Source organism: Struthio camelus, chromosome 3 (genome assembly GCF_040807025.1).
Source record: "Struthio camelus isolate bStrCam1 chromosome 3, bStrCam1.hap1, whole genome shotgun sequence".
Taxonomy (NCBI): domain Eukaryota; kingdom Metazoa; phylum Chordata; class Aves; order Struthioniformes; family Struthionidae; genus Struthio; species Struthio camelus.
Window position 1 is genome coordinate 98,317,048 of NC_090944.1, and position 23,499 is coordinate 98,340,546.

Here is a 23,499-nt window from a genome sequence, read left to right on the forward strand (position 1 = left end):
TGCCTTGATTTTTATTGTAAGGAATTTTGCTACAAAATCTTAACATATCTTTAAGGGGTTTTTTTCATGTCTTTGACATGAAATAACAGTGAAGCAGGACTTTTCCAAGACCACTGTCTTACCACATTGTCCAATCAACCGTCTCCAGAGCAAGTTCTTTTTCAGAAGGATTTACTGAAACTGCTCTGCCATTTGCTTTTTCTTCCTAAAATGGGTGATCCCTAGATCAGCTTGGCAGCTATACAGGGTCCAGTTTTACAGCACAGCAAATAGAGGCAGTGTATATTTTGCACAGCATTTGTTTGTGTTGGACCAGTGATGGACTAGGATGGATAGTGCTCTGTCCACGTAAATTTTGTTGATATTTATCTTCATATAATGTGAAACACACAGAAACAGTAATGGAATAATTATTCACCCCAAATCTTTTTTTGAACACTACAAAAGCCATAGTGAACACTGCATTTTTAAAACAAAAGTTGCTACCAACACGTTTGCTCTGTCTGTATCATACATGTAACTGCAACACGTAGGAACGTCAATGACAGAAGAACAGTAACCACAATAATAAAAAAAACCCACCTGATTTTGCCAGCTGTTTTGTCTATGGATTGTCTTATCTTGCGAGAAAATTGGAAGACCGAGGACAACAACAAGCTGTCCCCCATAACCTGCAATAAATTTTTAATGAAAAGACGTTATTAGTTCAATGGGAATTAGATACAAGCAATTACATAAGTTTTGAAATAAAGGGTTTTTTTTTAAGTTCAAAAAATGACATTGTGTTCTAATCAGTATCTTATACGAACAAATCATTTACAAACTAAATAATATAGGAATAATTTTTTCCAGTATTACTGCCACCTGCTACAGGTAGCAAAGAAAGGATTGTGTCTGGAATGTTAAACAGGGTGACAACTGTGAAATCTCAAAGCAGCCAGGTTGCTATAGAAAAACGAGTTGGGTACTCACTTCATCTCTGCTCCATGTTCTTCTTCGGGTAATCGTTGGGGGATCAAGGGCATCTGTTAGCTGAGGTCTGGCATCTGTAGGCCGACCATTCCCCTCAGGCGGTTTGGCATGCACTAGCGGAGGGATTTTTCTAAAATTGAGACTTTCATCAAATACACGGTCAACCAACTGGAGGAAAAGAAAGATGCGGTTTATGAAACCTACTGGATATAAGGAAGATTGGAATAACGTACTCCCATCTGAAACAGATTACAAGAACTCTAATTAAACAAAAATCACTCTATTGGTCTTGCATGGTATAAAATAATGCAAATCCTATGTAACAAAACGTTGTAAACATGAATGGCTTTTTTTCAAATACCAGATACATGGCAAGAGAAATTAGACTACCCCATAGAAATTTTGCTTATGTACAGGTAGCATGTTAGTTGCCTATAAACTGGAATTGGATAATTTATTCCTTTAATTAATGGCACATAGCTGTGAAATTAAGTACAGCAGTACCACAGTTTAACTTTATCCAAACAGATTCGTCACACTGTTCCAGAAACACCTATACCTACTTAAAGGAGATACTGCCATCTGCAGTAGTATATATGCACTGTACAATATCTTTTTAAAGAAGAAAATAAAATGTGTGATCTAACTGGATCTGAAAAAATACACACTTCTACTTGCTAAAGTTTAGCCATGACTCTTTAAGAATTAAAAAAAAAAAAAAAAAAGAAAAAAAGATCTAGGTTGGCGTAGTTATGATTCTACTGGGTACACACCTCACCGATTTCTTGCCACTGTTTATATCTTTTTTTCCACAGAAAATGACAGTCTTGTACTAAACAGTCAACTAATGTATTTACCAAACCCACGTACACAAAAATGAGTAAACATATTTTGAAAGGAATACTATGAGTGAAAAAATACAGTAAACATTTACAACAAATGAGGATGAATTGTAACATGGTAGAAAGTGATGATTTAAATTCAGATCAACATATCAGATTAAAATATTTACCAGCATTAGACCTGTGATGGTTACTAGAACAAGTTAGTCAATATATTCATACAACAGCACATCAGAGAAAGTCAAAGAAAATAAGAATTAGTAGAAGCACAGGGCAAACTTATTGCAAGGCAGTTTTTGACAATGTTATTGGGAAAGAAAATCTAAAGGCATTGTTAATGTTGCCTAAGCATTTCAGTGTTCAGAAGAAGAAACTGTTATGTCACCTGTGAAAAGAGGGGCTTTTCTGTTTGTAATAGCTATGCAAAGTATTATATGCACACATTTATATCCATCCATGCATACATACTAGTATCTTTAAATGCACTTAGATAGCACCAAGTGGTATCTAAGGCTACGGACAAGCAAGAAACAAATAGCCATCTTGTCCTGTGTTTCATGGAAAAAAAGAGACAGACAAACAGTATGCATTTGGGAGATCTTTTTGACAATCTGTGTTCATAGACTCATTCCTGGGTTGGTTGTTTGCCAAAATGTAAAGGAATTTTAAATCAAAAGAGAATGTAGAGATCATGCATATAGGTTGGGTGGAAATAACTAAAAAAGGCTATGCGAAATGCTAAAAGCAAAAGAAATAAAGAAAAGAAAGAACCTTATGCATTTCTCCATGAAGATCTCCTACCTCTTCTCTAGTGTCTATGGCAGAGCCAGGGGTGGTGGCAGCAGTGCTTACTGTGGTACTGGGGGCAGTGCCTGAAGAAGTCACTGAATCTATCTCTCCTGCTACATCGTTGATTTCCCGTGCGATGAGAGCCAGATCTTGACTGATCCTAGTAATAAAGACAGTGTTACATTCCCCCCTGCAAATACTTTCAGGGTAGTAGAGTCCAACCTGCAGCCTTTGAGCTTCTAGGTTCTAGCTCTTGATGTGCTATGAAAATGTACATGTCATTATAAGCTGAAAATCTGTTCACAGAACCATAAACAGCAAATTTTAACTGAGGCTTTCAATCCCACGCCTCTCTAGAGGAAGAAGGTACAAGACACTGAGTCTTGAAAGACTGAGCTTCCTTGTTTTCTTTCTAGCATTCCCAAGCAGAGGCATGTGCAACATGCACGGTAAGTACAACACCCGATAAGCACTAGAAACACTGTGACCATACTGCACAGATGATCTGTGTGTATGCAGTGAAGCTGACATGTCCAGAGTATCTTTGATTTAATACAGATACGCTACACCACAGTTTGCCTACTTGCAAAGAACTTCTCCAGGACTTCTGGCCATCCAGCAGTCCTGAAGCTTGCTTGAAACAAGCTGCTTGCATGTCTGAAATTCCAGACAAATACTCTAAAAGCTCAAATTTAGTCAAGGCAATCCTTCCTGTTGGAAAAACAGGACATGTCTGTGAAAACGTGGATATGACAGCACTACACAAGTACATCTCACTTCCCAGTCAAAGATTCCTGTGACTAACTACTCTTTAAAGTGCTCTGAATTGCTGACTTTCTTTGCATTTGCTGCACAGCAGCTTTGCCCTTTCTCCCGATGCATGGCATCATAAAATAACTATGCTCTACCTTCTGCTTAGCAGCAGGCAAGCACAAGAAGGGAGCTTAACTAGCATCTACTTGTGCCACTTTTCCCCAGAGCACCCCAAGAGAGGGGAAAAAAAGCAAAGGCTAAGAACCCACCACCAACTATAGCACCCAGAATCTCCAGCTTAGAGTAGCAGTCTGGAAGACCTAAAATTCAGAGCAGTCCACCAAGCATTCCCTTTTCATACCTCTGGCTGAGAGGAATGAAGGCAAAAAGGTCAGTGTGCTAATGTGGTACCCACTGAAGGCTCCGGGAATGGATGAAGTCCCCCTTTCAACAGAGGGAGTTGTGCAGCCACGCTACAGCAGTGCCCTCAGTGCTGGCTGCTGCTTGGTAAGGGATGAGGCGCCATCCCACTATTTTGAAACTACCTTTGTCTTTAAGCCAAAATAAGTGGACACCACAGATCTAGAGATAGAGTTGAAAATCAAATTTATCCTAGAAAGATAACACATAATTATAGAAATTTTCAGTCAAATTTCAACACTGGATTTTGTAGCTAAGCATTAGCAATCTGATAAAGCACAACCTTGCATGGTGTGAATAAACATACAATTGGAATAAGGCTGTGGGATCAATACGCCGCAATTACCTGTAACCGCTCAAGACAATATTCCTGAATTCACACAACGAAAGACTGGAACACTAAAGTAAAACTCTGGTTAACTACTTATAAATTAAAATATGTTACATGCCTACGCCTACATTAACTAAGTAAACCTAATTACTACATCTTTTGGGTCAATTGTCATGTCCATTTAATGTTCTTATACGTGTCCACCATTAAAACTCCAAGGTCTGAGACACTACTCTGGGTTAAAGAGAAACTAGAGCAATTACTTTCTTCTTTTCAGACAACCAGATCAATTTTTAAAGACAGTGAATAAAAGGTATGCTATCAAACGCTGAACTTCTGGGACAAGTTTTGGTATTTAATGAATAGTTATGAAGAAAAAAAAGATAGGAAATTGCTATTATCAGTAATCAGTAAACGTTTCCAGTAAATCAGTAACGTTTCAAGATGTGACAGCCACTTCAATTGAGTTCTTACCCGACAATGAAAACTCTGTAACATTTCTGATATCTTCATAAAAATGAATTCAAACGAATCCTGAAAATTTCATAATAAATAACTCTAACATGGATGGCAATCAATTAATTTCTTAGACAAACATCGTGGTCAAGAGCTAGTCATGTGAACAAATCTGAAATTAGTTTCAGCGTGAGAGTAATCTACAGCGAATACTCAAGTGAGATTCTTTGCAAAGAAATACTCTGTACAGAAACAGCTTAGAGCACTACATAAACTGCATTGCAGAAAAAGAAAATCATGAAACCAACTGAGAGTTGTCCTTGACTCTTCATAAATGAAGCATTCAAACGATTTTGCTTTAACAATTAGAAGCCAAAAGTATCCCATAAACGTAAGGAGTATGTTTTGTAAAACCAAGGATGAGAGTCTTAGGTTTTAGGTTCACACAATTTACTCTGTTGAAGCTGTGGGTTACTTTGCAATTTCTACTGCTTCCTTTGCAGCAGACTAGCAATCAGGCAAGACGAATCAATTCGGGGACAAAAAACTAAAACAAACCTTAAATTCCCTAACCCATGCACCCGCTTCAGAAACACTGCCACAGGACCAGCTCAGTGAGAGTCTTCCTGCAGCTACACAGTTGCTTTATCCAGCCTAAGGGACAAGTGAGAGCACCTGGCTTGGTATGAAGGGACCATGACAACAGCTCAACAGCCCGGAACTCTAACTCTTATTTACCTGTAGTGAAAGAATACCTACAGCATTAGTGAAAAAACACAGTAAAATAGCAATACTTCTAATATACATCTGTATTAGTACTTAACGGCTAGATTTCTAATAACATTTTTATGTGTAGTCTACTGTTTCATGCTTCCTCAATGGAATAAGTCAATTTTGTGATGATACTTTGAATACTTCATATAAAATATGATCTTATTAAAACAGGGAAACCCTGTCCCAACCGTTAAAACTGGAGTCTAATGCTTGAGTTGCTACTTCAGTCTATTTAACAGAATAGAGATGTGAAATTCCTATTATTCTGAGCATGTACATTTCCTTCAAGCCAAATTTGCTTGTTTCATTAGTTTTTAAAATATCTCTTTCAAATTTTCAATTAAATGAGTGTTTGTAAATTACACAAGTCTGTGAAAAGCACAGACTGGGTCAATCTTTGAAGATCAGTTTAATTACAACATGATGGTACACAGAAAATGAAACATTTCTGTCATATATATATATATATATATATATATACATACACACACATGCTCATTTCAAACGCACATGTGTTTTAAGAAATACTTATCGTTGCACCTCTCTAATCTGATCCGTTATTCAATTTAAAAAAAACCAACATATTTCAATGAGATCACGTGAATCCATCTGATTTTTTTCATTTTTTTTATTTTTTGCAGGTATATTTTTGCAAAGATGACTGATGACTAGCAAGCATAAATGAATAAGGAAGGAAAATGAAATAATAAAAGAATATAACTGCAGATCTGAAGAAAGCTAACTATTCTACTTCTCGCCAGGTGACATTTTCATACCCCATCATAATGTAATAACACTAATTACTCTTATCATCCATTCATTTCCATACTTAAAAATACATTTGGTTGCACATCCTAGTAGACTAACTGCAAATTCAAATGAAAAAACAACCCCTCCCAACTTCTGTAAGAGCTGAATATTCCTTATATACGTGTGTGTGTGCGCACACATAAGGATATATACATATACATTACACACATACACACACACATATAGAAATATATGATGTTAAAGTACTTGTATTCATTTATGTTCATATATGTACAATATAACCTAAGCTACAATAAGAAAATCATAGGTTTGAATTCTGTTTTATACATTCCTGGTTTTAAGCACATCTTTCTTGCATTAAATTGATTAAAAATCTGAATTCCCCTATGAGTTTTCTGTATAAGGACAAAATGTACATATCCGAGAGACCTCTCTTACCAACCAAGTGTGACCACATTTGGCCACATTACACATCTTTGCAAAAATTGCAGTCTTACTAGGAACACGGAAGCGAAAATATCTGCAACTTCCACCTGTACTGACCACGAGATATCCCTACCATTTTAGGATTTTCTTAAAATTACGCCTCTGTGTTTGCTGTGACCTCTGCCAAGGTTGGTAACTGAAAGTTGAAGGCATGGTTTTTCTTTTTGCCTTTTTTTTTTTTTTGCTTTTGTTATCTTAATAGCTGTTGATGTTGATCTAAGCAGAGTTGAAAGGATTCTGATTTATGAAGTTTTATTAATTAAGTGTAAGCTATTTGAGCTATTCACTACTTGGGTATTGCATGATATAAGAATAATCAGTTACCAGAATGTAGAACTGACTGCCTTTTTCATGGTTCACTTGAAGCAGCGCTATTAGGAATAACAGAGATGTTGCTATACTAATCTCAGGCACTAGCAACAATAGAAATTACTTTTTGATGAATGTATATGACTTAAATTAGAAAATACCTAACATAAAGTAATATTTAAATAAACTAAGACTTAAAGCAAGAACACGGTCTTTCACATTGCCAGAATCACTCCTCTCTCTCAATCACCCATGCATTGACCTGAAATTTTACCTCAATATCAATGTAAAGTTGGTACAAAACCAAATACACTTCCAACTTGAGCAATAGACTGTTAAAGACTTAAGAGTTCTGCATAAAGTACATCTGTAAGTCCTGCTAATACAACTAGAAGTTCTTATTCTGGGATCTAGCTATCATACATCAGCACTGACTATCAACTCCCATTAGAAAAAAAGTGGGCTGGTAACATGAGTGTTCTGTCTGTCAGTCTCGCATAGGAAGAATTTAACATTACTCATTCAGAGAATTTAAAATTACCCATTCAGCTAGAGAATGGAAGCTGTAAGCAGAGTGATATAGAAAAGCCATCTTACTTTCTCACATACGACTAGTTGGATGCAAATCTTTGCTATTTTAGAGGCACTCCTTTAAAACTAACCTTGCTATTTCTTCGCGATGAGCAGTCCAATCGCGGATGTAGTCTTCCTGTTCCTTTATTCTGTGCTTGAATGTATTGCTAGTTTGAGCTGCTGTCCCAGTGCTCTGCAGGCGTGTGGTTTTCAGGGCTGGAGAGGTACGTAGACGGGTATGTTTAGGGGAATTACGGTTTGATCCAAATTCATCTTCTGAGGTGGAAGCATAATCTGTAGGAAAGCGCCTCCATCTTGCACTTACTAAATTAGTTTAATTATTAAAAAAGAATTATTATTGCATCTTTTATAAGAAATAACAAAGTTATTATTTCAGTAACACCACAAAAATACACAACTATTCATTATCAATCCCCAGATACCTCACAAAAGTTTTATTTACTACATCTTAAAAAGAAAGCTACAAAATTTGTGTTAAATAATAAATATTGATTAATAAAACATAAAACGGATGCTCTTTGTATAGTGATGAGTGAAAAATGATGTAAAAGCCAGTAATTGTATATAAGCAAGGGGCAAACTGTATTTACAAAACAAGGGCCCAATTCATTAGCATTTAAGTATATAGTCAGACTGCACTTTTTCTGCAGATTTTTTCCCCCAAGTTAAATTCCAGGTATGAGTGATGCACGCAAAACTGAAAACATATGAAGGAAGGATTGAGCTGGCACCAATCCCTAAACACAGGCTTACATAAAGAAAGCATACAACTCCTAGAGGGTACATTATTTTTTGTGTACTAAATACATAATTACTATTGTGTTGTAAAAATGAGAAGCACACCTAAAAACCCAGCAACTTCATTGCAAGAAGCATATATCCTCATATACAGCATATAAAACACATAAAGTGTATGTAGCCGTGTAGCCGACTGAAGTATAAGAGAACTGAAATGAAGGAGGAGGCTCTCTTCTCCCTATGAATTACTAAAGACTAAATGTGTTTCAGAAATGCTGTCCTCAAACATCCCCAGGAGGAAGAGACACCATTAGGTGTAAAGGAAAGTGTTTTTTCACCTCTTGGTAGTTTATAAATAACAGATTCAATTAATGCCTGTTGTTTTTACTGTATGAGTAAGAAAAATGCAAGCAGTAATAATGTTTCCTCCTGAACCATTTTTAAAAACATTACAAATGAAGTATGTATCAATGCAAATTTAGGTAACAAAAACTGAAAGTAATTTTTAGTTGAGAAAAGATTTATATAATGTGCTGAAATATTACAGTATGTAGAACATAACATTGGTGTATAAGCTTTCGTCCTTTCCCTCATATAAATAACGCTTTTTAATTGCTGAAAACAAAAATACGCTTACGCAATTTTTTTCAGGTTTAAAGATGAGCCTAATTTTCAATATGCGCACTTCAAATCACGTCCAAGTCGATTAATAAATTTTTTAATAATCTAACTTTACTGAAGAAAATTAAAATGTCTCTCCAGTCACTTACTATTCTCTTTTTAGAGGTTTCAAACTTGTTTTGATCATAGGGAAGTAGAACATAAGCAGAAAAAGCACATTTTCCCACCAACAGCATGCAAGCAATGTGTGACCAAAGTCCAAAGTACTTTATGAGTTGGGCCCACAGTTTATCATCATTTTTTCTTAAAATTCTTTGCCCTGATTCCAATTAAATCAATCAAAGCAATTATATAATTTATCTTGACATCTCTCATGTGAACTACTCCAGCAACTCAACACTGTACAATGAGCATATGTAGTCATATATTTAAAAACCAAAGATTGAATGAGAAGTGAAATATCAGAAACAGATTTGATTTCTAGTACTCTACCACTGTAAGTTTCAACAGCAGGATCTGGGTCTGGGAGAAGCTTGGATTTCTCTGTGTACAAAATAGTGTTTTATCATGTTAATTCTTATTAAAACATTCAGATTTGAAATATTTGCTTAATTAAAGTCTATTGATGAGATTAGTGTTAATCCCTCTCTTCCATACAGCATTCCCCCAAACTTTTTGGGAAAAGATTCTTAAATTACACATTCATTCAAAAATAATGAATTTTGCAAAAGCTCAAACATTTCAGAGAGACTATCTAAATTAAATGACATCAATAAATATTAACTACATAGTGCCATAAAACCTCTCTACATTTTTAAAACCATTAAAATTTTACAGCACCTTAGAATGGTGTTTGTTTACATGTTAAAAATCAGTTTCTAATTAACGTGTGGAAAAGAACATTGTACACTTAGCAGTAAAAATCTCAAAGTTGTATGATTCACAACAACCAATAACCGAGTATGTTCTGCATTCAGCTAGCTATACATTCGCACATTTATGTTTTTAAGACTATTTCTGAATTACGCAGCCCAAAGATGTGACTGTAGTTTACGTAGATTGTGAAAGTTATCTCCCAATCAGCTACCTGGGACACTGAAGACTGAACATCAGAACCTATCACCAGAAAATCCTCCCGGCAAACTCTGGCACCTAAACTGGCAAGTAGACTGCTTGAAGTAGAGCGCGTTGACAACTTAATGTAGCAAGTTTAGTGATTCGCTCACAATATCTCACTTTTAAGATTTCAGGATAGACTTTACTAAGCATACCCTTTATAAAATACTTTCATCGATACATTGCTTTCTCAAGCTTCAGTACGTTTCAAGGATCATGAAATTTTGTGCTCCATATCGCAACAATACTAAAGATCAACGAGTAAGGGTTGTTTTCTCTCCATGCTCAAACCCCTGCGCAATAAGGGTTGTTTTCTGTCCAAGCTCAAACCCTCGTGTTGTTTCAGAGATAGTTGACCAGCAAGCCAGCAGAGCTGCTGAATGCATGCCAACTAGCTGCTTAACAGGTTCCCTCTACTCTGAATTAATGCCTACTTTTACAGTTGCAGCTTAGCACTCTTTGCCATTGTTTGGCTCACAAATCCCTAAAACCCAAGGAAAGACTATCTTGTTCAAACTGTCTTGTACTAGGCCTGATCCTCAACCTGTCGCTCCTTTTCCGAATACATAGCTCTTCCTGTAACATCGTCTTCAATTTTCCTCCACAGCTGTGAGAAAAGATCTTCTGCCTGCTCTACTTTTATCAATCACACTCTACCGTTTAAAATGTCTCAATACCTTGATTAAATCTTTCATTGGTTGGATTAAATCCTGTGCTGTAAAAATGTTAATCCTGCTTCCCGTGTTTTTACAGCGTTGTCAGTTATCGAGCCTCCTACCACAGAAACACCTTGGTAATTACTTTAATGCTGGTAACTCTCATCCAAGATGTGCCATTTACCTGGTTGCCATTTCATTTAAAAGCAAGCAATACTTAACTGTATCAAGGCTTAAAAAAGAACCTTGAAATTATGGACTTGCTGACAGCTCTGACAATTTTAATGCTATTACTTTAAAATTCATCCACGTGAAGTACAAGGCAATAAAAAAAATCCAAAAAGACTACAGCTTTTTTTTTGTTTTATAGGCACATATATATGTCTGAACATTCAAAAAGATTTGGGAAATGTAGAAATAATTTTCTCTTTGGCAGTCTGGATTTAAAAAGTGTGATTGCACTGCTAATATTACGTAGTGAACTAAAACGCTATAATGTTAACTGAACCCTGATGAGAAGGCCCATGCAATACTCTTAACACTTAGGTCTCAATCATTTTTCCAGGAAAAGAAAAAAAACCCCTAAATTATTGGCAATGTCCATTCTTTTTCAAGTCTAAGTCAAGGGAGACAAGAAAATAAATCACAGTTATATCTTGATTAAGTCTGCCCCAACCAAAACTAAAACACATACAAGCATTGGGGCATTTCTCTCAAGTCACTTCCTTAGTAATTCCTGAAAGCACTGCAATTCAAGTGGCGTTTCTACAAACAAAAGTTGACACTAGGTTGACACTTCTACAGACAAAATTAGGTTCAGGAATCATAGGCTTTGGGCTCAAAATTTGTGTTGTATTACATTTAATACATTGCGTGACAATAAGACCCTATTCAAAGACATTTTAAATATCCTTATATAGGAATAAACTAATAAATGGTATTTTTAGTAACCTGATGCACTGGGTAGTTATTAGATGATTATATTTGGTGCTAAGGGAAAATGGAGGTACTCCGAGCTGTGGCCTATATATGTTAGGGCATTTTACACCAATGTTCAGCAAATTCAAATTTCCCTAAAGTACACACTAAACGTTCCTTTAAAAAAATTATACTATAAGCTTACTGACACGGACAAAATCTGGAACTCCAAATCCTAAACAGTGGTACTTTACTAATATAGTAACAAAACTTGAGCGGTTTATTAAGCCATGATTTTGCTTTGAAAGTATCCAACTGCTTTTTTGATTGCTTCAATTTTTTGGCCTTTACAGTGAAATATGCTTCTTTCTGATTTTGGTATATAAACTGATAAAGCTTTTTATAATAGAAGCTCTTTCTACTGTAGATTTTTTCAAATAATGGTGTTTTTAGGACACCTAGCTATGTTGGAATAGCTAATGAAAAAAACATATATTTTTCTCTCTTGAAAACAGAGTATTTTATATATGCCACCTCAAATTGTGACTTGGCAACTCAGATAAATCAAAAGAACAACAAAGACATCCATGACAGACTAGGAAGAAAAAACCAAAAACATTCACTGAACAGAACTGGTAAAACACTTCAATGCAGCATCCTTGGGGAACTTAGGAGGCATAGATCAAGAGCACAAGACTCAAAAGCCATACAGAGTTTTGTGAAAAACGGAAGAAGCAGCCAAGTGACAAGAAATATCTGGGTTTTACCTTTTTAAAAACTAATAGTGTCAGGATGTGAACTAGTGTTAATTATTAAATTAAACATATAAAAACAATCTTAACTGCCACTCTTCCCTGACCTAATGTTGCCACCTTTCAGACTGCACATATCGTTATAAACCTCTCTTTAAAAATGAAAATATGTTACTTTTCCTGTAAGATATCTTAGGGAAAGATTGAGTTTTTCTCCAAAGTTTCACTTTTTTTTTTGGATCTTTGCAGACATCTGTTATAATACTACAATAGATACAACTTCATAGTTCAAGAAACAACTCATTGTATCTTTTCAGAAATTTCAGTTCAGCTAATCAGTTACACAACCAATAGATACTTGCCTGGGAAAGACCACTAACAATCCTATAAAAGGACATATAGCACATACAAGCCACAAATGAGCAACAGGACTGCCGCAAACGTACACAGGAGAGATGCTTATATCAACTGCAAATGGGAAGCTGTAAAGCGGAATATACCTTTTGGGTTGCAATACACAACATTGGAAGTAAGGAAGCTATTCTAATTTTATTTTCCTTTGTGGTTTAAAATTAAAATTGGCTCCAAATAAGGTCAATCTGGTAGGAAGACAATTCAAAAAGCAAGAGGACATCAATTAAAGATATTTGTTTCATCAGCAAGGTGACTTATTCAAAATTACATTTTTATTTTAGTCAATTTTAGTACTGCTGTTGGAAAAAAGCTAGTAGCCTTTCTTTCCGCCTGCGCTTAAAGTGTTATGCCACCTTCGAACAGAATGCGAAGGGTAACATTTGTCAGTTGCACGCATTTTCTTTTCTGTAAATACTGTATAAAGGAGCTACCACTCAACAGCAACATCAACAAATTTAAACAGAAGCAAAAATGAGGAAGAAGGCTGTTGGGCTCTGTATGTACAGATACTTCTCTTTTACAAAAGGTGATTTGCAACAGAGAACAGAAACTGTTGCAAGGCAAGGCAAAGACTTTTTTAATATAAGCAGCTTAACTTTATGATATTTAGTTAAGTAATGTTTGCGTTCAACTTATTTGTTACTTCACTATTCTTATTGCACAGACCTCAACTTTTGTGGTTCAGCAAGTGAATCTTAAATTGTTAATATAATAATGACCGTCTTCCTCATGGACACTTACTGTTCAGCATATTTACAGGCCTAATTGAGAAATAAATACTATATTTTCTACCCAGTAAAAAGTGCTGCTGACCTTTTGAACTTTTACCACTGTGACTCAAGTAAAGGGATTTCTGCTCTGTTTCTTTATCGTGCAAATCGGTGCTGCCACGTTTGAACGCCTCAGTGCAACTCTTTGTTACCGATTTCCAAAAAGAAAACAAAAAGCTAAACAGTTAAAGGATCAAAATTTCTTGCCTTTGCAGTTTTAAATTGCAAAGGCTACAAGCCTAGCCGATGAAGCCTCCTCCTTTTTCTCCAAAGGAATACTGCTTTAACAAATCCCAATGAATGCTTCATAAGCACTGTTCCTTAAAAACATTTTTAAAAATCCACAAGAGTAAGAAAATATCTATTATTTTATGAGATTTATTCAAATAATCTCACGTACCTGAAGGAGAATTATGAGCTGAAGCCAGAGATTTGGATTTTGAATCTGAAAGTCGAGAAATACTATTAGCTCGAGTTCTAGCAGAAACTTTACTACCATCTCCTGCTGATGTTAATCTTGCACCGCTTCTAATGATAGCTTCTGGGGTACGAGATGAGGCTGTGCTTCTAGTTATTGTTGCTTCCGAATCACTCCGTGCTGATAAAGAGCCAAGTCGAGTTCTGCGAGGTTGAGCAAGCAAGTCTATTCTGGAAATACTTCTCCTCCCCGATGGAGGTTTTGATGTAGAACTTGTAGTGGACACTTCGGAAGCCACAGAAGCTTTATCTGCATCAGCGAGTTCACTATCTGAGGCTTCGCCAAGCCGCGCTCTGCGCAAGAGAGAAGTCCTTGTAGGACGAGGTCTTGGAAGAGTGGTAGATTTACTGGATTGCCCAAGTGTAACAGGAGAGGTTTTTGATTTAGCTGACTTTCCTTCCATTTTGGAATGTAAAAGTTCATCTGCTGAGGCAAAAGGAACTCTTCCATGTGATTTGCCAGAGTAGGTTTCCTGGTCAGATGATAAGATATCAGAAATAGCAGAATGAGGTACACTAGAGGTTTGGTCATCATCTGTCAAATCTACCGATGGTTGTCTCATTCTTCCACTGGATTGCACAGGTTTACGAGCATCAGCTCTAGACCCACCCTCTGAAGATCGACTTTTAGTTTTCTTTTCTATCTTCTCTCTAGCATTTGTTGTAGAAGATTTTAAAACATCCTTTGAAGGGGAACCAGAGGAACATCTATCTTTATATAAAGTTGTAAAGCTCTTCCGCTTCTGCGTGGATTTTCTTTCAGTGTCACCAGTAACGAGGCTGATCGTGCTGGCTGTGTCTACATCTGATTCTGGTGATATGGAATTATCTCTGTTATAGCTAGGAGTCTCAGGACCTTCATCAGTTTTATTTTCTTCACGCAACTTAGCTTCAAGGAAAGCCATTACAGCCTCTGTGTCTTTTAAAATGAGTGTTGTATCCAGACTGGAATCAGTGTCCATGGAGTCACTTCTCTCACGTATTCTGTTTGCAGGTGTTAAAGGGACAGCAGATCCACTTTGCTTATTAATGTGAGGAATAAGTTCTATAGGTATATTAGTGCTAGGCTTATCTATAGTAAAGCTACCCTGCCTCACTAATGGTTTTGAAGATTCCTTTTTTTCTCCTCCAGATGCTTTAGGACTTTGTCCCTTAATAATTTCTTCATTTCTTCTTCTTTTCCCCTCACTCTGTACCAGCTTCATCTCTGCTTTATCGGAAGCATGTCCAGGAGCTTTGTCTTGACTATCCAACATTTTGTGCGACATGGCAACTTCCTCCTTAACTTTCTCAGCCTGGTTTGCAGCAGGTTTTGAAGATGACTGTTTTGTGGGTGTCCAGTGCCCTTGCTCCTTTCTTTCTTGTTGCTGAATTTTTGCTAAAGCTTGTTTTACCACAGAAGCTTCTCTGCCAGTTTCAACTCTCTCTTTACTGGAGGAGCAGCTGCTGGGGAAAGAAAAAACTTTGTCTCCAGCAGCTTTGGGTGAAAGACCATTCACTGTTCTGCTTGCCTTTGCCATACTTCTGCTATCAGCATCTGAGGCACGAGTTGGAGTTTCTTTCTCCTGAAGTTCAGTGTCTTGCTTTTCACCTATCTCTGATCTTTGATGAGATGTAGTTTTTACTCTCGAGCTTTCATTCACTTTCTCCTCTTTAGGAAGCTGTGGAAGTGTCCTCCTCTTTCTCTCACCTTGGCTGGCCATAGAAGCAGCTGAACCAGCGCTTCTGACCGAAATACCAGATTCACTGATGTCTGCATCTAAAAACATAAAAGAAAAAATATCTAGGAAGTCATTAAATATAAACATTAATTTCCTAAGATTACATAAGACTAATACAATAACATAAAATAGAACTGAAAAAGACATTAAAGACGACTTTAGTCCCCCTCTCTGTTCCATGGCAGGATCAATTATACTTAGACAAATATATGTTAAGAACGGTTTAATAAGCTCTCAGAATCTCTGATGCTGGAGATTTGACTATCCCTATAAGTGATTTCAGTGCCTAACTCTCCAGATTTTTTCCCTCATCTTTAATCTGAGCTTGACTTTCTCCATTTTAGTCCATAACTACTTGTCCTGTCCCCATCATCAGAGCTGAAACTCTGTTTGTGTATTAAATTAACTACCTCCAAACTATGATAAATAAGTTGAAGATAGCTAGCTGTATTATTTCATTTTACTGTTGAAATAAAAATTTAAAAGCCCAACAAAAACATATGCACTAATGAAACAGTTTTAGAACAGATATTAGAGATAATACCTGATATTAGAGACATTACACAGATTTAAAAAAAAAAAATTCTATATTATTAGAATACTAAAAGTGTCAGACAAAGGAAGATTATTCTATACAAAGTGATTACAACACAATCTAAAGTGCTGACACAGAGCTTGTGTCCACCAAAACAACGTTTAAAAGTTAGCAATGGAATTACTGCAATGCACCATTTGTGGTTTACCACAAAGACCCAACCAGGCTAGAAAAAGCCATCCTTAAAAAACATGCTTCTTAGAACTATGAAGTTGCAGGAAAAGGAAAGGAGTAATTTCAGAAGTAGGGTGCAAAGACAGAACAACAGACCCTCCTCTTGCTCCGCTACAAACAGGAATAGTTTTATTTCCAAACGTGGACAATTTTGGTTGTGATTACACAAGCACCCATTTGGGCAGCATCCTAGATGAATTACCTTGCAGAGACTGCGACTGCAAATCGGGAAAGAGGATACTTTACGAACGCGTGTGTCATTCTTGCACAGAGACTATGCCAATTTTCTGTTTCGTTCGAATTTTAGTATGTGCATTGCATAATACGGGCTATGGTTGCTCTTACAGAAAAAGGAAAGTTTTCACAGACAAAAGAATTTGAACTACTTGAAATAAGCTGTCCCTGAAACCAAATTCTTTTAGCCAGAGTACACTGGGACTGTATGTAAGGACCTAATGTTTTTATTTCAACTACTGTGGGAGCACAGAAACATAACGAATCACCAATTAGTATCAGGACAGTATTACAATAGGAAGAGGAAAATGAGTCTTACATTCATAAACATATTCAGCACCAGATCTGAAACTTCCAGTTACAGAATAGAGCAAGTTCCCTAGGGCTCCTTTGCACATCCTTCTACAGTTTATCTTGTCTCACCAAGGGGTTATAGCTTATCCCTTGAAGACTTCCCCTCAAGGAAGTAGCTGCAGCACTAGAGGACACTAAGGCATAGCTTTTAGCAGGACTGAAAAGCCATACTCATGAAGAAAGAACTTATTACGGTTGCTGCTGTATGGAGAGCAAAAAGCATGCTTTTATGCCAAATGAACAAGAAAACGTACAGTACAGAAATAGAAATATATGGAAAGAGTGTAAAAAGTGTCAAACAAATGCAGAGTTTCTAAAGCACTTTCATTAACTTCTTAATTGACCCGGAATATACTTTAGGCAGAAAAATATGGACACTCGATGAATTGCTGCAACAAGTAGTTAAAGCTGAATAGCCCCATTTTTGAATTCAACCTCTTTTCCATAGTGATGTCTGCTCTCCTTGCCCATTTAACATAAACATACACCAGCTGTGCTGTCAGAAAGAAGCCTTCACTCAGAGATAAGCATGCTCTATGAATTGCTCTGATTTGACTATGTTTGGATAGAACATAATTCTTTTTGCAAGTTCATTCGCCTGTTTTTGCAATATAGTGTAGATATATGTACTAACACACATCTGTCAATTCACTTTTCCATGGAAGAGATTAAAAACAACTTCTTTGCATAATCTGCTGGAATCTTTCTATCAGACTTGTTGCTAACATTGATTTTTCAGGAATAGAAACTCGAACACAGGGCTTCCCCTTTGAGAGAATTCTCAGACCACTTAATCGTATCTCAACAATTATACTGTATGTATACAGTTGTGTATATACATACATGCACATACATAAATATATATACATATTTGTGTATATATATATATATATATATATACACACACACATACACCTAACTGAATACAGCATACCTAACTGAATACTCTGCTACTTTCTATCTGATCTCATTAATCTTTTTTCCTCTTTGCACAGTGTCAAACCATTGATGAAGAATGCAAAATGAATCACTTTTTTTTTTTTTTTTAAATAGCCTAAGTTAGGACATTCATTTGGGAACCAGGAAATATCCCTGAAATCTAAAGAAAGGTCTTCTAATCCCTGGTTTATTATTCTTTGATATCATCAGGTAAGAAAAAGAAATTGGAAGCTTAAAGAAATTACTATGATTGATATCTGTGAAGATTAACTTCTCTCAGACACACCTACCAAATCAAACTTTTTAGGATATTTAGGCAAGAGGACTTCTTCTTGTCAAGTTTCACACAATCCTTATTAGAAGACAGGTGCAGAGTTGTTCTGCTTTGACCAGATGGCATTGCCTTTGGCTGTATACATTTTATGTGAAGTTTTCTGAAGAAAACACAAGCATCTAAGTCAGCATGACAGATTTTCGTGAATTGCTCTTTGGAAATATGAATCAAATTCTATTTTCACTACATCTTAGGTGCTTAAATGCTTTCCGGATTTCACCCTAGCTATTCTGGAATTCTTGCAGCATAGGATTGTGCAGTAGTTGTTTCACTTAAGTCATAAAGTTCATATGATGGAGCGAGAACCATTCACCCTGCCAGAGAAGATCCTAATCAGTGCCCCATCTGAAATTAACTATTTAAAATAATACGAAAGCAACCCCCCCAAATGTAAAGGATCAACCTTCTTACTCTAGGAGCTACGATTATAAGTGCCTTGTATGCACAGCTCATCCTACCAAGCAGTACAGAATTTAGTCATGACTTCCAATATTCTATGTACACGATGCATCACCTTACTGAATTTTCCCCTTTTCCACCTCCTTAGATGTTTGGTATTCTAAGGAACCGGATATGCAAATTTCAACTGCTAGGAAAACTGAAACTACTGAAGCAGCAGTCACCATTAAGCTTATTTTGCCACACGTTGATATGTAAGTTTGCATTGCGCAACATAAAAAGCAAAATTTCTTTGGAAACTACTACAAAAAGTAAAATAGGACTCAAGCTGAAGTTATTTTATTGCTTACTTTATTAAATGGCCTCACCTTCTAGGATCCTAAAAGCCATGTGAAATTACTGCAAAGAGTAAACGATCAGAAAAATAACTGTATTTGATGGACCGTTTAATTAAGCATTCCTACAAATACTTTCATCCGCTGAATACAACCCTGAATAGATATTCAGACATTAGTCAATACATAACCGCTTCTTTTTGGAAGAAACTCCCAATAACATTTCAGATTCACTTTTTTTGTTCTTGCTTATGTAGAAGAAATAAAGTAGTAAAAAAATTCAATCCTAGAATTAAGATTTGTGCTCTGCCTTCCTTTTCTTGTGCCAGAATAATGCACAGAATTAAAAGTTGATTTTTTCCTGAAGAAGTGATGGCTTTTTTCCAGTAAAGAATAAATAATATTTCTACAAAGAGCATAGAAAGTAGCATTATCTACTAAAGGGGCAGAAAAATAAATCTATCACAAATCCACTTATGGAAATGCATGAATTAGTTACAACTAAGTTAAGATATCCTAGCACAAACAGAGGGAATTTGAAAGAAAAAAAAAAATACCGCCTATGGGATTCAAGATTCAACAGTTCAGGCAAAGGTTCAGTTTACCTAGCCCAGGCCAGGAACAAAGGGAGTTCTCTAGATGTCCCAAGGAATCTAACATTTAAGCAGAAAAACACGGACATGATATTGGCATTTTACTTTTTTATATGTCATGCTGAATGAATTATAAACTTTGGAGAAAGCTCTCTCCCTACACTTTTACAGTGGTCTTAGGATCTATGAAAAAATCCTATTGAGGGTTAATAGGCAATCTTCAGTTTGCTCTGTAAGCCTGTTTGCTGGGGCCTGGCTTCCAGCTTAAACAGGGAGAGAATCCCAGGATTCCACTCTGGCAGCCATAAAGACTTGGTCTTAACAATTGAAGCTGCAGTCGTGTGAGAGACTAAACTAAAGGTCAAAGATGTAGCTTGCTCTGAATTTGTATCAGACATATGGATTCTTGACAATCTGAAGAAAACCAGCAGCTATAACAAAAGAAAAAAAAATAGAGAGCATTACACTTCCATGAAAAAATATTGACCAAAAAGATGCTATAGAACAAGAAGGAAAATGTAATTTATTATACTCACCAATGTCTAACAACGGGTTATTGGACACGTTCTGTAGATGGCAGTATATCTTCAAAAGTGGTGTACACAGAAAAGCATTTCTACTTCTAAAACACTTTTTTTTTTTTCATAATACAGATCATTTAAACTTTGTTGTGATGCTGAGAATTTCAAAGTCAAATGGAATAAGATGAAATGCTGGAATTGCAGGACAGAAATATATCTAAAGTAGTAGAATGATAATTAACTTGTTGGTTTTAGAGACTTGTTGGTCTCCAAGTAGCATATTATTTCTGGAATTTGGATCATTCATTGAGATGACATCCCTTTGTATTTACCAGTCAATTTTGCAACAAACAGCTATATTAGCTTGAGTAATTTATAGTAGAAAATTAAGGAACTACCTTGCAGAATTTAAACATTTCTACCTTAATGTGCAAGTAGCAGCATTAAAATTCCTCTAGAGTGCTATGTTAAATCACCATCTCTAAGCTGAGATTGACAAGGAGAAAAGAGGAAAAGTAAAGTAATGTAAGCAACTCCTTCATAGGCAAGAATGTACACCTTAAAGAATCAACTATTTAAAATTACAAATGCGAACAGCAGTTTAAGGACACATACAGCCTGAATGTCCGGCACTCGCAAGAAAAAAAGACGATTAAGAAGTCTGATCAACGAAGAGAAGGTATGTTTCCTACGTTTCAAAGCTTAGGAAGTTTGCTTTAGCTGAATGATGATTACAGTGAAGTTTCAGGTTGGACTATTTAACAGTAAATCTATTAAAATCCAATTTGGGACATTGCACTGAGGCAGTCCTGAGAAAGATGTAAGAAGAGAAACGTATTTTTAAAAAAATCTGTCAGATCAGCCCAACTGGTGACCAGCCCAACAAATGAAAGTTTCTTTTATATTACACAGTTTTATGTACTTTTTATAAAGTTCAATTTAATATTTTCACTTTTTTGCCATGTCAAACACCACTATTGTGGAGCTAGATTTTACATTGCTTCTTGTTAAAGACATGGAAGAATTTTAGGTGAAGATGAGATACTAACATCAGAAAAGCTGTCTGTCTATGTCTATAACCAAGTCCTTTCTGCAAAAATTATGACAAGAACTGCTTTTAATACCATTTTCCAATGGAGCAGGCACAGATGACTCCAATCTGATGTCATCTTGGTCATGCCGTGTGTGATTAGCAGCCAAACTGGCCCACTGTGATACCCAGCGTTTACTTCCAGGGGCAGCAGAGCCTTCCTAAAGGAAGAAAAAAAAAGCAGAAAAATTACAACCGACAACTGCGGATAATTACAACTGATAACTGATGCTTTTGATAAAAGCACCTTCTCATTCCAGGTCTTCCTGCATTAAAAATTTCAGATGCTATTTTCCTGGAGGGAGTATATGCTGAACAAGGAATTTACTCCATTATACATTTGTAGAATAAGTATAGAAATAACCAGCATTTCCCATTGCAATGAGCTTTTAAACATCCAAAACTATGTAAAAATATATCAGAACACGTGCCTGGTTAAAACCAAGTTATTTCAGTCCTCACTTCAGAAAAGCTGTTGAAAAAAAGGGAGGAAGAAAAAAGGAAATGGGGGAAAAAAAGGAGAAAGAAGAGAAAAGGGCTTTCAAAAATGAAAAGTGTACTTCAGGAAGACAAGAAAGTGATGTTTTGCCACTTTAAAAGAAATTTTTGCAAAGAAAAATTATATTTACTTCCTTACAGAAAGACTAGTTTGAGGACTGAAAGTGAAATTGCTTGTTATAACTTCAAAAAAAACATAGTCAAATATTTGCCGTTTACATAAACACAACTGTCTGAAGATCAAGGTACCTGAATGAGCATCTCAGTGAAAGTAAAAAGGATATCTAATTATTAAGTTACAAAACTATTCTCTTCAGATTAGTAAAATTTAATACATACATATTATAATTATAATAATTAAAAGTCAGTCCTTTTGAAGCAAAGGATTGAACTGCTTTCTTATTGCACACAAGGCAGGTAGATTAGACCAGTTCTTTGGCCTAAATTAAAAGCAGAAGCAAAGACTGGCTTTAAACAAAAAGCATGACCATCCTAGTGAGTTATCACTGAAGTCAATTTAACCAGTATGTGATCATTTTTCACAGCTGAGCTGGAAAGAAAATAAATTTACTTTCCTGCAGGGAAAGCCTTTTAAAATCTTGAAAATTTCTAAAATTTAAATTCAGTAAATATGAAATCAAATCATCACCTTATATTTGTGTTTTTATAGTAGGCAAAGCATTTTTTTCAAAAACAGATTTCTGAACATAATGCAATATCACTATTTAATCCAGTATTTTATAATCTTTCTTGCTCACACCTCCAAGAAAGACAGCGAGCAAGTATGGATGCACATACATGTGGATATGTATACATACATGGGGTGCCCATTCTCAAAGGCTTTATACAGTCCGATTTATTGGATTCAAAAGACAAAACACTGCAAATGAAAAATTTGTTGTCTACAGTTCCAAACGAGTTATATAATTTAGGTAAGTCACATTAGAAATCGCAAATCAAGCAGCAAAAGAGATGGGAACGACACTGAGGTACCAGTAATTTGCTTCATGAGAAAATTTTTAGGAGGTATTTCAGAAGGTTAGCTGAATCATTGCTGCCTGTTCAAAATCTTGCACTTCTGTTCAAAATCCTGATTACGCCTAGTGCATCGGCCATTTGGGATTCTGGTCTTTGACCAGGAACCAATCTATAAATCCCCTCTGACCAGGAATGAATCCCTTAAATTTTGACAATAGAAAGTGTTTCTACTGCTGAAGCCTCATTTTTTATTTCATTTCTCTAAACCGTTTACTCAATTTCTCCTTGTCCCTACTAGCAAACTGTCACTTTTCTCAAAGTAATTAATTCCAGCTCAAGCCAAATATGGTAGAGCTCCCAATTACGTTTGCTAGAGCGAGCTCTGAATAGTTCCTTGCACACCATCTAACTAATTCCAGAGAAAGGCAATACGTATCAGAAATCTGAATGGCACTCCACAGTGGAAAAGTATGTTACGATTTTGCAAATTAATAGTAGTGAAGGTACAGGACAAATTACTTTTTTCTTAAAGTAATTACACTACCAAAAAAACCTGTTTTCTACATAGCAGTGGATGGAAATGTGTTTTGCCAATTCTCTCTATCCATGAGCACAACCAACAAAGTCATAAAAAGCAGTTTGACAGCAATTTAAGAATGAAAGCTTTAATAGCTTACTAGATAAAGTTACAGAATAATTTTTCTTAAGTCTAGTATACAGCACAATGATAAAGTGAAACACAGCCAACAGTGAGATTTATAAGATGCATATGAAA

At 36.0% G+C, this 23,499-nt stretch overlaps 1 protein-coding gene and 1 non-coding gene across 12 annotated transcripts in view; both read right to left on the bottom strand.

The window, feature by feature from the left end:
- The window catches only part of CEP170 (centrosomal protein 170), a 111,684-nt gene that overhangs the window by 12,663 nt on the left and 75,522 nt on the right, over positions 1-23,499 (bottom strand). For 3 of the 11 annotated variants that reach the window (XM_068939292.1, XM_068939299.1, XM_068939290.1), the window contains 6 exons: positions 21,283-21,409; positions 13,883-15,718; positions 7,566-7,800; positions 2,616-2,763; positions 973-1,140; positions 583-671 (listed from right to left, as the gene is read on the bottom strand). In XM_068939292.1, the coding sequence (XP_068795393.1) occupies positions 583-671; positions 973-1,140; positions 2,616-2,763; positions 7,566-7,800; positions 13,883-15,718; positions 21,283-21,409 (2,603 nt within the window). Of the gene's footprint in view, positions 1-582; positions 672-972; positions 1,141-2,585; positions 2,764-7,565; positions 7,801-9,348; positions 9,400-13,882; positions 15,719-21,282; positions 21,410-23,499 lie in introns of all 11 variants that reach the window. The other 8 variants (XM_068939298.1, XM_068939289.1, XM_068939295.1 and 5 more) reach the window with 4 other exon arrangements.
- LOC138066961 (U6 spliceosomal RNA) lies at positions 16,680-16,775 on the bottom strand. Its single transcript, XR_011140670.1, has one exon. It is a non-coding gene; the product is annotated as a U6 spliceosomal RNA (small nuclear RNA).